Raw genomic sequence first — 13,861 nt, 5'->3', positions numbered from 1 at the left:
CATCATGCTCTTTGGTACTTAAATGCAGGGGATATTTACTCACTGAGTCAAAGTATGCTTATTTGTGTACCTATTCCTTGAGGGTAGTGATCAGAACTTAGGCATCTTTTTCTTTCTGTTCCAATCTGAAAATGTGTGTGTGTGTGTGTGTGTGTGTGTGTGTGTGTGTGTATACATCAAACTGAGGTTTTTATCTAGTACTGTTTTATAGGATAAATGAATAAATATCCTATGGTAATTTCAACATAGTAGCTCTTCTATATGAATTTCCTCTGTGTTTTATAATCATTTTATTGCCTTATTCATTCAACTCAGACCACTCATTTACTTTATTTCATTTTCTCAGCTCCAAGAGTGACTATCAGTCATTGTCTAGGGGAATAACTCATTTTTTAATCTGCTTTTTCAAAATACTACTTTTCTTATCTTTTATGAGCTCATTGATGACTAAATTGTGAAAATATTTCTGCCTATCTTAAGCTTATTGCATTCTGTAAATTAATAATCCATCTATCACACTGTAGAGGTCTGATTGTGTTTTCTTGTTACCATGGTGATATCCTGTGCATACTGAACATATAGAATGTATTTTTTTATTATTCCTTTTATTAATTAAGTATATTAATGTTACTCTTCACAGAAGCAAATACAAGTCTTTGAAACCCTGAGCTGTGGTGCCTTCTTAGATGGAAGGAAATTAATGGCATTAACCACATATTTTAGATTTTGCCTAAATCTATACCATTATGTGAATTCAGATTTCCAGGATAAGTGGATCTGATGTGAGCTGTCAAAGGAAATTCAAGTGTGGTTGCTGAGAATACCACAGCCTTCCCTTAGTTCAATCAGACCAGAGCTAAGGAAAAGTATCTTTTGCCAAATAGAGATTTGCATCCTTTTGCCAAACTGCATGGGGATTCTTAATAGTTTGTTGATAGTTACGTTTTCAGGGCATATTAATCAGCAAATACATAAATTAAATATAAAATCAACAAGAATTAATATATAAAACATTGATAGGTTGAACTATGAATAGATGTAAAATAATTCCTATTGTCTTAAATATTACATTTTTCTAAAACAACTTTTATAAATCTTAATAAATGACAGTATATTAGACTGAAAATAGTATGACTAGAGTTGGAGGAAATTATTCTTTTCTGTCTTTCTAGATTATCTTAGTGTTTCCTTTGTAAAATGAAATGTATTGCTCATTAATAACTGTGTCATCTAATTATTGCTTTTCCTAATTATAATTTTATAAAAGATTATAAAAAATAAAAATTATAAAAAAAGACCTAGGAAAGGATTTATACATACAAACGACAGTGTTTTGTAGTTTTTTTTTTTATGAAGGTACTGCCTTTTATGTATTTTATTTAGGTTCTAATGATACAAGCAGAGTCCATGTTAGAGCTTGAATATACAGCATAGTACAGCACTTGTACTCTTGTACTTAGTGTGGAATCTACCTTTCCTAGCAGTCAGCTTCTTGAGGGAGAGGGTCTGAGCCTTCTCCATTCTCAGAGAGTCACATAATTCTGTGTAGGCTCCGGAGAAAAGATTTGCTGAGTGATCAGCGGTGGCACTGTTTTTAACTTTACTGTTCTGAAATAATACTGAGTCATTCTACCTCAGTTCCTATCTAGGTTTGGAACCATGCAGTATGTACCCTTTGGCGCTAAGGTTAAATATAGGACTTAATTCATGCAAAGTCATCATAATAATTTTGATATGTAGTAAAAGCTACCAGGGCTGGGAATGTGGCTCAGCATGAAGTCCTGGGTTCGATTCCTCAGTACCACATAAACAGAAAAAGCTGGAAATGGCATTGTGGCTCAAGGGGTAGAGTGCTAGGCTTGAGCAAAAGAAGCTCAGGGACAGTGCCCAGGCCCTGAGTTCAAGCCCAGGACTGGCAAAATAATAAAAAATAAATAAAAAAAAAGCTAAGTATTTGTTGCTATTACATTATTTTCATATATTACAAATTAAAATGTCTAAGATATTTTTATAAAAATAATCATTGTTTTTGAGAGAGCTACAAAAAGGTTTTTCTTTTAGATATTGCTATTTTTCATGCTATTTTTCATTCTATTTTAAAAGGATTAGACAACAAAACTGTATTTGTTTAGAAAGCAATTGGTTGTTTTTTTTTTTTAAATATCTTGTTTGCATAGTTATGGTTTCATTGAATGATTGCATCAAAGTAACTTCCTGCTTACCCATGCCCATGATGTAATTTACACTGTACTTGTTTTCTGTGCTATACATAAGTGTAAATGATTAAGAATTCTCTAAAGTTAGAGAGAAGAACCTTAAGAAGTAAAGTTGCCACATAGTAATTGCTTTTTGTTCAAATCAGCTTTACCTGGTATTTGGGGAGCAATAAAGGGTTTCACATGAAGGCACTTTTTCAGTGACTAAAATTTATTCCTTTAATTCCCACAAAGTTCTTGTTTCTCTGCCATTTTTATGGAAATACTTCTGAATTATATGTCACCCTTCCCTGACTTTTCAAAATTACTTATGCAGCTGAGTGAACCAAAGGGCATAAGAAGCTATCCCAGTCAATACAACATATTTCTGGAAGCTTAGATTTTGTACAAGATTTAGGGATGAGTTGCATGAATGAAGGGGAACAAATTGAAATTAGAATCACATATGTATTTGGATCAGGATGAAAAAGTCTTCTAAATGTTTAAAATTAAATATGAAACTTCAAACAGATTTCAAGGTTATAGTGTCTAGTCACAGGTCGGAAATCCAGCTTCACCCTTTATAAGTATTTCAAGGAGCAACAGAATACCCCCATGTGATGAGCAATATTTATTACTTTAATAGAGAACTGCCCTTGGGGTTGTTACCATGTGTGACACTATATTCCTCTAGAGCAGACCTCATGGACAATACTGTTCATCAAAAATTAAATTACCTCTCATATCATTTAGTAGTTATCCATTCCAACTTTGTAACCCTTCATTTTTCTTTATTACTTTTAATTTGTAATATTTGAAAAATTTCCAGAAGTAACTTAAGGAAACAAAGATATTAGTTCATTTTAAAACACATCAAATCAAATGGTCTCTGTTCTCAGAAAGAACCAAAGTGCCTATATTCTTTAATAAGAAAAACTTTGCAATAGAACTCTTACCTGTGAGAGACGATTTCAATCTTGCTCAGAATTTCTTTGTAAATATTTATAGATTAAGGTGTTTGGGAACATTGTGTGAATAAGCAGGAAGTAATTTTATTTCATGTATACTACATGTGTTATATCACATTTTGTTTATTAACTGAAAGAAACTAATGGTAGAGATATTCCAAAATAGATAACATTAGAAATTCCCTTTTATAGAACTATAAGTATATGTGGATGTTTGGTTGCTGTGTAAGTATTACTATGGTATATGCCTTCTCATAACAGTCTGTATGTGATATTTTAAATGCTTTTGATTTTTTGGAGTTTACAAATTAGTAACAAATGAAAATAAACAGCAGCAAGGAAAAGTATACTTAGGCTATTTTGCTTTATTTGATAAAAGACTATCAATCATTTCATGTCCATGAAGTTTGGGGAAACATTGACTAGGTATTTTCATCCTCCTAATTATAATACATGTGTCTACCTTACTCAGTAATAAAAATTCATTAAGTAAAAAATCTCACCATTATAAAGCTGACTTTGATTATCTCTGGGATTGTCAGAACTCTCCTCTGTCTAGTAATTTGAGAGATTTCTCTCCTGTCCAGTTTTTATAATAGCCTGGCTACTTTCTTACCAAATATTTTGCCATTTCCATAATAATGGATCTTATTAAGGCATATATAAAGGCATTTTTTAAAGGTGTGGATAAAATGAAGAGTGACTAAAAGAGAATGTATCCTTCCTTATTATCAGTAATTGCGAAGTGTGTGGTGATGGGTTTTTAACTACTTCTTGGGCCCTTTTCTCTGAGGATTTTGTGCTAAAATTATTCCTATATGTATTATACTAGTCATTAGTATCTTATTCGACACGAGAAGAATTCTGTCAAAGCCAGGTGTGGTGGCATGCATTTGTCATCCCAGCAGGAGGATGCATGTCCACTCTATTCTAGACAAAAGTAGCACAAGATACTAACTGAAAAATAAAGGGGAAGTAGCACTGTGGCTCAAGTGGTAGAGTGTTCACCTTGAGCTGAAGAGCTCAGGGATAGCACCCAGGCCCAGAGTTCAAGCCCCATGGCTGACAAAAACAAAAATAAAAAAATAAAGGAAAGGGTAAGAGTGTTACACTACTCACCAGCTGAACAAAAACCAGTTTGCAATGGAAGAGATTCTACTTTTCCAGCTTTAGTAACCACTTATGAAATATTAAAAATCGTACCATGCTAAGAAATCGATGAACTATCACAAAACTAAGAAAAACATTTTTAGAAATTGTTGCATAAAATTATGTGTAATTATATTTAACTACATGTTTCCAATGTAGAATTATCAAATCAAGTTAATTAGCATCTCCATGTCTTTGCACATTTGTGATTTCTGTTTTGGAGGAATCTTTAAACTCTTTTGTTATTTTGAATTAACTGGTTACACATTATGAAACGTTAGTTTTGATTCTTCCTACCACCTGCAGTTTGGTACACATTTACGCTGTCTCTAACCCCTTGCCATATACACTTACGTTCTCATGACCACTATTCTACCCTCAACTTCTGTAGCTCCTCATGAATGAATGAGTGAGAACAAGCAATGTTTTTCTTAATTTATTTCACTTGCCTAATTTTCTGTCCATGTTCCAGAGTGATAGTATTCCATGCCTTGTTATGACTAATAAGATTTCATTATGTACACTTTACATTTTCTTGATCTTCTCCTCTGTTGCTGAATATATTGTTTTGTTCCATATCCTGGCTATTTTGAATAGTAGTGTAATACAGAAGGGAGCGTGGGTGTCTTTTCCATATAATGATTCATTTCCTTTGGTTATATACCTGGTAGTCATTCAAATTTATTTAAAAAAAAAAACAACTAAGTGTGGGCTATACAGTGACTTCCTGGCAAAGAATACACTACAGCAAAGAATACAACAAAGAAGAAGAAATCAACAGCAAAGAAACGTGAGAAACACTGAATACCTCAGGCAGTTAATCAAAGTCACTATCAGCAATATGAACCCCAGCTATGATGTGATCAAAATGGCTATTTCTATGGTATTTTCCCCAGAAACTTAATCATAAGAAAACAGTAGGGGCTGGGAAGGTGGCTCAGTGGTAGAGCGCTTGCCTTGCATGCTCGAGGCCCTGGGTTCGATTCCTCAGCACCACATAAGCAAAAAGAAAAATGCCAGAAGTGGCGCTGTGGCTCAAGTGGTAGAGCGCTAGCCTTGAGCTGAAGAGCTGAGGGACAGCGCCCAGGCCCAGAGTTCAGGCCCCACGACCGGACCCAAAAAAAAAAAAAAAAGAAAACAGTAGTCAAATCCCAATAAAGGAGCATTCTGTAACATGTCTGGTCAATAGAACATGAAGTTGTCAAGGCCATTGAAATCAATTGTCACAATAAATCACAAAAGCAAAATCATCAAAATTAAAGTTAAAAAAATTAAGAAGTAAGCCAGGGGGTTATGAAAACTACAACTAATAGTACTCTAAAAGTGTGTCTGATTAAGAAAAAGGATATTAAATACACAATAAGGAAGCCTGAATAAATTATGAATTTGAGTTAATTGGGACAGTGTTTTACATAGTATTTCTTAGTGTGGATGTGAGTGTGAATCTGTTATCACCTTCCAGATCAGATGCTGTCAGAATTCAGTGCTGCTACTTGTCCAGTAGTGACATCAACTGCTTTTTGTAACACTGAATAATATTAGAAGGAAAAGGCTTAAAGGCACACTTAGAACTATAAATGATTACTGAATTCAGAAACAGATGAATATCAAACATGATAAATGAATGTAGGAGGTTATAAAAGTCAAGTCTGAATCTTCAAAGAGCTAAGTAATTTAGCCCTGGAAAGGAAACTGTCTGGTATTTCAAACAGTATCCTGCTTATTCTAGTCAGGCTATTTGAGTAACTACCATAGTTTTTATACCAAATAGCAATCAGGCTATGCACATTAAACACATACATAGAACTCAAAACTTCCACAGAATTAGTATGCTCGAAACCTACAGTTAAAAAAAATACTTGTTACTTGCTTTTTTATGTTGTTTTATCAATAAAGGAATATTTATAGCAGCATAGAAAGTCATTGATTTTAACAGAAGTTTACTTTTCTATATTGTTTAAAGAATAAACATTTAATTGGGATTTTTTAAAATGTGAATGTATACACAAAATATTTTGACTTAAAACTTATTCTAAATATTCATTTATTCTATTTAATTAATTTAATTTAATTGATTTAATTAGGTAGGAAAATTGACTTTACTAGGTAGTAGAAAATGTTTCTAAGTTTTAGAATTCTTGAAGTGTCAGAATATTTTATAATCTAGATAACCAGGAGCAATATGTATTACTACTTTAGGTAGCTTCTGGCCTCTTCATAGGATACCATAGATGGCCTCTTCCCTTTTCTTTTTCTCTTTCTCCTTCATTCCTTTCCCCCTCATTTCCTACTCTCCCTCCTCCTCCTCTCCCACCTCCCCCTCTCCTCCTCCTCCTCCTCTTTCTCTTCCTCCTCTTCTTTTTCTTCTTTTTTGTTTTGGTAGTACTGAGATTTCAGTTTAGGGCCTTGTGCTTGCTGGGCAGGTACTCTGCCATTTGCGATATACCACCAGACCTTTATGGTGTTTTTTTGAGATAGAGTTTTGTATTTATTCTGAGAGCTAGCCTGGAAAATGATCCTCCTGTTTATATACTCCCTGTGAAGCTGAGATGATATTCTATGCCACAATCCCCAGCTATTGTTGGCTCACATGAGGTTCTGTCAGACATTTTCCCCAGGCTGGCCTCAAATCTCAGTCTTCCCAGTCTTAGCCACACTAGTAGCTAGGCTTACAGGCATGCTGTACCTTACCCAGGTACATCAGTTTCTTTAGAAATGTCATTTTGGGTTGTTTGCCCTGATTCTTGTTCCTTTTCCTGTTCTCTTTCTGCTACGTGTAGTGGAAGCCTATCTGTCTGTTCATTTTGTAATATTACCCTTGAGAGACAATATGCACTCTCGCATCTGTTATTCAGAGTTTACATCTAAAAGCTATACAGTAACACATTCCTTATGCAAACCAAACAACTCCATAAGAAATGAGAGGCCTGAACTGAAGCCATGAGCATCTAGCACACAGTGGCATCTTTGTGGCTTTCTGTTGTAGTGCGCTGACAGGCAGAACTCACCAGTCACCTCACCAGGATCTTCCCCTCTTGCTCAGAGAAGAAAACCCCAGACAGATCCTCTGCAGGTTCCACATCTCAGCCTGCCTCCAGTGCCTCCTCGCCTGGATCTAATTCAGAAAGGCATCGTCCGATCTCCCTGTGGCAGCCCAACTGGTTCACCAAAGGTAAGTCTGTCCTATTACACAACAATGATCATATCCTTCTAGAATCCCTATTTCTTGTGGTTTTATGAACAACTTTGATGAGCTTCTCATTTTGTTGATGTTAAACACACTATCCTACTCCTTTTTTTTTTTTGGTTGGTCGTGGGGCTTGAACTCTGGGCTTGGCCGCTGTCCCTGCCCTCTTCACCTCATGGCCAGTGCTCTACCACTTGAGCCATAACACCGCTTCTAGTTGTCTAGTGGTTTATTGGAGATAAGAGTCTCATGGACTTTCCTGCCTGGGCTGGCTTTGAACCATGATCCTCAGATCTCAGCCTCCTGTGTAGCTAGGATTACAGGCCACCGGCTCCTGGCTACCCCTACTTCTTCTTTTATTACTATAATTATTGTATAACTATTCAGAGAGAGCATATCTGTAGCTCCTGATTTACTCAAATGGCAGCATAAGTATAGTTATTCTATAAAGTAGATTTAAAAGGTCATTATATGCATTAATAGAATTTGCATGCTGTTATCAAATGGTATTTTATACTCAGTTTCATAATATCATGACAAGAAAAATGCGAAGGGGGTATTTTTTGCATAAGGGTTTAAGGTATGATAAATTATCACCCATGTTTCAAGGTGACTCAGAGAGAGAATTATGTGTACTTTTGATACCTGTAGGAATTAATTACAATGAATTACAATATTTGCAAAGTAATTACATTACTGTTTAATATTAAAGACATAACTAATCATAAATTCAAGCCAACAGTTTGTTTTAGTTTTATGTGGATTCTTTTTTTCAAATTTATTAGGACCTATTATACTTTACATAACATCATATTTTAAAAATTAATTCCATTGGATTATAGGTTTCACAATCTAAAATCAGCAAGATATTTTATTTATTTTTTTAGCAAGATATTTTATTAGTGCTAGCTTTTCCCTTAACTTGATTTAAGCTCATATGAAAAACTTACTAGGATATGACTTAGAATAGTGTAAACATGCAGCAATTCTTTTATTTCTCTGATACTTTTTAGTATTAAGAGCATACTTCCTCAGATTAATCATGTAAATAAAAATCAAAAGCTATGAAGGGTTCATATTCAATTCAGGAGTGTATTCCTACATATTTCCTCATAAAAACTGAAATAATTGTCTTTTTAAAAATCCACAAAATTCGAGTTACTCAGTAAATAATTTGTCACCATTACTTGATGATTTTTACTGTTCAGCAGTAACTAATAAAGCACCAGAGCAACTTCGCCTCGTATTAGTCTCAGTATTTTTAAGTGATAAATATGGCAATTTACAAAAAATAATGTTTTTTGTCTTCCAGAAATATTAGCAATATACTTTTTGTGGAAAAAATGTAAAATAATGCTAATCTTAATGGAATTCTTCTTTTTCCTAAGCACAGAAATATGTGAATGGATTCCATAGATATTGTAATGTCATCAATGTTTTGTAACTTTAATCTTCTATTTCTTTCTGTATAGTTTCTACAGTATATTTGTTTTTGTAAACTCATATTTACAAAACATCTTAATGAAAGGGTTGATATTGATCAAGATGTGTTGTGTTCATACATTGCTTTGTTAAATGACAACTCCTTTGTACAACTACTTAAAATCATATTCATGTTAGCTTTTCACTAAATATTTCATGTGTGATGAAAATAAATGTATTAAAAGATTTACATAGAAATCTAATAATATGCCACTTTGACTTAGAAAATAAATATAGAAGTCTAGGAGTCATTTCAGTATATGGTGTAACTTTCAGTTATGTCTTTTTTTTCTGTTTGTTTCTTCCTTTTCTCTTCTTTTGTGTCTCTTTAGTCTTCTCCCTGCATGGTGAGAAAGCAAGACAAGCCCCTCCCAGCACCTCCTCCTCCTTTAAGAGATCCTCCTCCCCCTCCACCTGAGAGACCTCCCCCAATTCCACCTGACAACAGACTGAGCAGACACTTCCATCATGTGGAAAGTGTGCCTTCCAGGGACCAGCCAATGCCTCTTGAAGCCTGGTGCCCTAGGGATGTGTTTGGGACTAATCCATTGGTAAGCTGTCGCATCCTGGGGGATGGCTCACCTAAGCCTGGAATCACAGCAAGCTCAAACACAAATGGAAGGCACAATAGAATGGGCTCTGACCCAGTGCTTATGCGGAAACACAGACGCCATGATTTGCCTTCAGAAGGAGCCAAGGTAAGACCTATGCAAAAGAGAAACTGAATGAGTTGCTCTTTAAAGTGTTCTAATAGGTGTTGTGTTGAGTGTGAAATACTGCTCAGTGTTTTTTTTTTTTTTTTTTAATTTTTTTAACTGCCCAGTATGCCACTTTTCTGAAGGTCTTTAATGATGTCCAAGTTATATATAATGAGAAGCTCAATAAAACTTTAATGAAATCAGTAAGGATTTAGGAATTTAGGTTCTAGGAATGATTTAATTTTAATGTTCAGACAGTAGACAATTTGCTAGAGATTTACTTCATCTTTCTTCATTTACCTGCTAATTTTTTCCCATTAATAACTTGCTAGTGTTAGAATCAACACTGTTTTTCTTAACGTTCTTAGTTCTAACAATGATCAAAAACAGTTGCATAATTAAATATGCCATGAATTGTTATCGCGTAGGGCAAGTACACTTAAGTTATTCAGATAAAGTGAAATTCTCACCTACTTAAAATCCTGAAACCAGTTCACTCTTACAAAGAAAGCTTTTCCTCCATAAAACACGAAGAAAATTGTACTTGCCTGTAATCTCTGCTGTAGTTTATATGCAGCAAAATCATTGACTTTAGAAATCTTGCTTAGACTCTTGGCAAAGCCTTACTGCAATCATTTTGATATTTGCTTCCATGATGGTTTTGACTCTGAGGTCATTTTATTATCATTTCCCCTTACAGAAGGAGGCCATGACTCTACATATCTGTTAGTCTTAAATGATTATTTTAGAGGACATACTTATTCCTTGAAAATAATATAATGTTTTTGGAGTTAGGGAGTTCATCTCATAAAATATACAAGGACAATGAAGAAGTCTTAAATGTGCCATGTACTCTGTGTGTGTGTGTGTGTGTGTGTGTGTGTGGGCATGGTTGTAATAAAAACTCTGCATAACAGTGTAATCAATATAAACAATATTATAAAATCATACCAGCGTTATGGAAGGATAGCCAGGATAGAAAGAATGAACCTTAAAGTGAAGCAATTCAAGCAAAGGAAAAGTGTTAGCGGTTTCCTGTGACTCTTTCTTAGTGAGTCATTTTGGTGTTGAAACTCTCATCAGCATTTCTAAGGTTTTCTTCAAGGTCATGAAGCAATATATATGTAATAGCAAGCATGTCAAAAAGAAATTTGATAATATTTCTGAAAATGAAGAGGCTATTCTCAAAACAGCCTTTCTGTCATCTACAATGTTCCAACATATATAATCAAACTTGTCTTGTGACCAGTGTTGGAGCAAGCTCCAATGTGAGCAAACTGGTTGTATTTCAGCACCATGTTACTATATTTTCTGAATCAACTTCAAAAACATGTAAAAAATAATAACATTCCTTAACCTCTTTCAGAATTATTTTATGTTTTACTGTGTTTCTATGTTAATAGAAAACAGAATTTTTTCAGCCTGAAGACCTTGGCTGTTAATCTTTTTATGGAATGATATAGTTTCAAAAACTGGAGTGACAATGTCTTAGAGGTCTGAAGGTTTTTTTAATGTTATTAATTATCAGTGTAAAATATTAATGATGAATTTAGTTATGATTATAAAAGTTTCTTCATAAATGTTTCCCTGTGAATTTTCATGTTTTGATTATGAGTATAGATAGGTTACCAGAAAGTGTTTAATAAGTTCAAGGTTTATCTCTCACCAAATACTAAATTTTAATTTTGTTTAAGATTTCTTAGGGTCAAGCCAGGCACTGGTGGCTCATGCCTGTAATCCTAGCTACTCAGGAGGCTGAGATCTAAGGATCCTGTTTCAAAGCCAGCCTGGGCAGTAAAGCCTGTAAGACTCTTATCTCTAATACACCACTCAGAAAACCGGAAGTGGTGCTGTGGCTCAAGTGGTAGAGCGGTAGCCTTGAGCAAAAGAGCTGAGGGTCAGCGCCCAGGCCCAGATATCAAACCCCATGACCGATCAAAAAAAAAGATTTGTTGGGGTCAAATCTCATATAGTGTGTTAGAATTATAATGTTTATATCCTGAAAGCTAATTTCATGTTACAACTAGAAATGTTGTTTTACAAAAATTAGCCTAGTTGTTTGACTTATAAAAAGCTTATAAAAGCATATAAAAAAGGATTTATGTATAGCTAATGCATTAACTGCTATAAAAACAGAGCCTGTCTCTTCTTTTATTGTCTTTATGAGTGAAAAATGGTTCCACTTTTTTTTTTTTGGTTGGTCATGGGGCTTCAACTCTGGGCTTGGGCATTTTCCCTGTGCTCCTCAGCTCAAGGCAAGCACTCTACCACTTGAGCCACAGTGCTACTTCTGGTTTTCTAGTGGTTTATTGGAGATAAGAGTCTCACAGACTTTCCTACCTGGACTGGCTTTGAACTGTGATCCTCAGATCTCAGCCTCCTGAGAAACTAGGATTAAAGGCGTGACCCACCAGCGCCAGGCTTGGTTCCATTTTTAATAGGCCACAGAGAGTCTCACAACTTCCATATAATGAAAGAGGCCTAATCTGCCTCCCATTTTACTATTGAGAGCCTTTTGAAGCTGGGTTGAAGTAACAACACAACTAGGTTTATTTAGGACCCTGTAGTTTCTGTGATCCTGGCTTGAGTTTATTTACCAGACTCTGGAATCAGACCCAGATTTCATTCCTGCTCTAGCCCACTATTCTTGTGGATATGAGCAACTTTTCATCTGCACCAGCCTGCAACTCCATTTACTCTCCTGACTTTACAAAATGGAATAAGAATAGCACTTTATATCTGGGGAAATATTTAGTCTCTAACCACTTGTATTCCTAAACCTCTGGATTCAAGAATAAAACAAAATCTGACAGCTAGACCTGGACCCTTAGTATACATTTTTAGCAGTTGACATGTCCTTTTAAAATATTTTGTCTCTCTTCTCCTCTTATTTATCCCGGCAACTTGTGTATGATTGCTAAGTGCTCAATAACTTGGTTGCTATGATTAGGTACTTGCATCAGTGACTGGGGCAAAAGAGTGGAGGTTTGCTGGGGTCGTTGGATAGTGGTGAAACATAGGGAGGGGAAGGGAGAGGAAGTGCATGGAACGCAGGCATGGAAACAGATTTTTAGCATCTTGCCAGTGTCAACCTTGGCCTTTACCTGAAGGAATAACATTTTTTTTCTTTAAAATGGAACTTTTTTTCTCTTGTGAAGTGATTGAGGTTAAACACATTGATCATTAGATCACTTGTATAAGGAAATCTGAAAAAGAAGACTACAAGGTGATTTTGGTTGTTTTTTTTGGGTTTTAGAAAAAGTTGTAATGAAATGATAGCCGTGCATTCTTACATTGCATGCAATACCTAGGGTAGAATTTCTGCTCCTCTGTGTGTGTGTGTGTGTGTGTGTGTGTGTGTGTATGTGTTCATCAGAACAAATTTTGTAGAGCTATCTGGAAGCTGTTACATTAATATCACATAACCTAGGAGTTTCTACAAATGTAAGCAAATAGAATGTCTTGGGCAAGTATTAAAACTAGCGTTGTCAATATTTGAGATTTAGTTTTTTCACAGAAGTAATACTTCATTATAGATACCGAAAGTTTAGGTCAGTTCTGAAAGTTTAGGGAATAGCTAAAATGCACATTTGAAATACCACTCTGGAAGTGGGATGAGGCTACCCGCTTTGGATCTGCACTCTGCCAGTTTCAAGTGTCTGAGAAACCCATTAGCCTGCCTACTATGTAAAAGGTATGGGAAGCAAGAATGAATTAAGTTAGAATTATTCCATTTGCTAATTGTAGAAATCGGAAGAAAAAAAAGCAGTCATTCAGTTTAAGAATTGCCCATGGCATGCTCTTGCTCTCATTTAAATTCTCTGTCACATAAAACTAGCTTAAGAACTAGATGTGCTGTCCTGTACCTATAATCCCTGCTATGTGGGAGACGGAGATTATAAAGATCATGGTTCAAAGCTAGCCTCTGTAAAAAGTTGCCAAGACCCCATCTTGACCAAGAAGTCAGATTTATGATATGTGTCTGGAAATTTAATTTATGTAGTATAATGGTTTGAATCAGGCCTGGGCCGGGAGAGGGGATGGTGGAGGGGGGAGATGTAAAACTCTATGCAAAGAAATAACTAAAGTTAACAAAAAAAAGGCAGATGGTAGCTCAAATGGTACAACTGCTAGCAAGTGCAAGGCCTAAAAGCCTCATACACATAAAAAAAACTAAGGAAG

General features: G+C 35.1%; 1 protein-coding gene across 4 annotated transcripts in view; it reads left to right on the top strand.

Annotated features, from left to right (window-relative positions):
* Window positions 1-13,861, top strand: part of Cblb (Cbl proto-oncogene B) — a 165,322-nt gene that overhangs the window by 121,015 nt on the left and 30,446 nt on the right. For all 4 annotated transcript variants that reach the window (XM_042676809.1, XM_042676811.1, XM_042676808.1 and 1 more), the window contains exons 11-12: window positions 7,299-7,484; window positions 9,314-9,679. In XM_042676809.1, the coding sequence (XP_042532743.1) occupies window positions 7,299-7,484; window positions 9,314-9,679 (552 nt within the window). The remainder of the gene's footprint in view (window positions 1-7,298; window positions 7,485-9,313; window positions 9,680-13,861) is intronic.

This window comes from Dipodomys spectabilis, unplaced genomic scaffold, assembly GCF_019054845.1.
Source record: "Dipodomys spectabilis isolate Male_0828 unplaced genomic scaffold, ASM1905484v1 ptg000032l, whole genome shotgun sequence".
NCBI classification, from domain to species: Eukaryota; Metazoa; Chordata; class Mammalia; order Rodentia; family Heteromyidae; genus Dipodomys; species Dipodomys spectabilis.
Note: the sequence above shows the minus strand (reverse complement) of the source record. Positions and strands in the feature narration are given on the sequence as shown.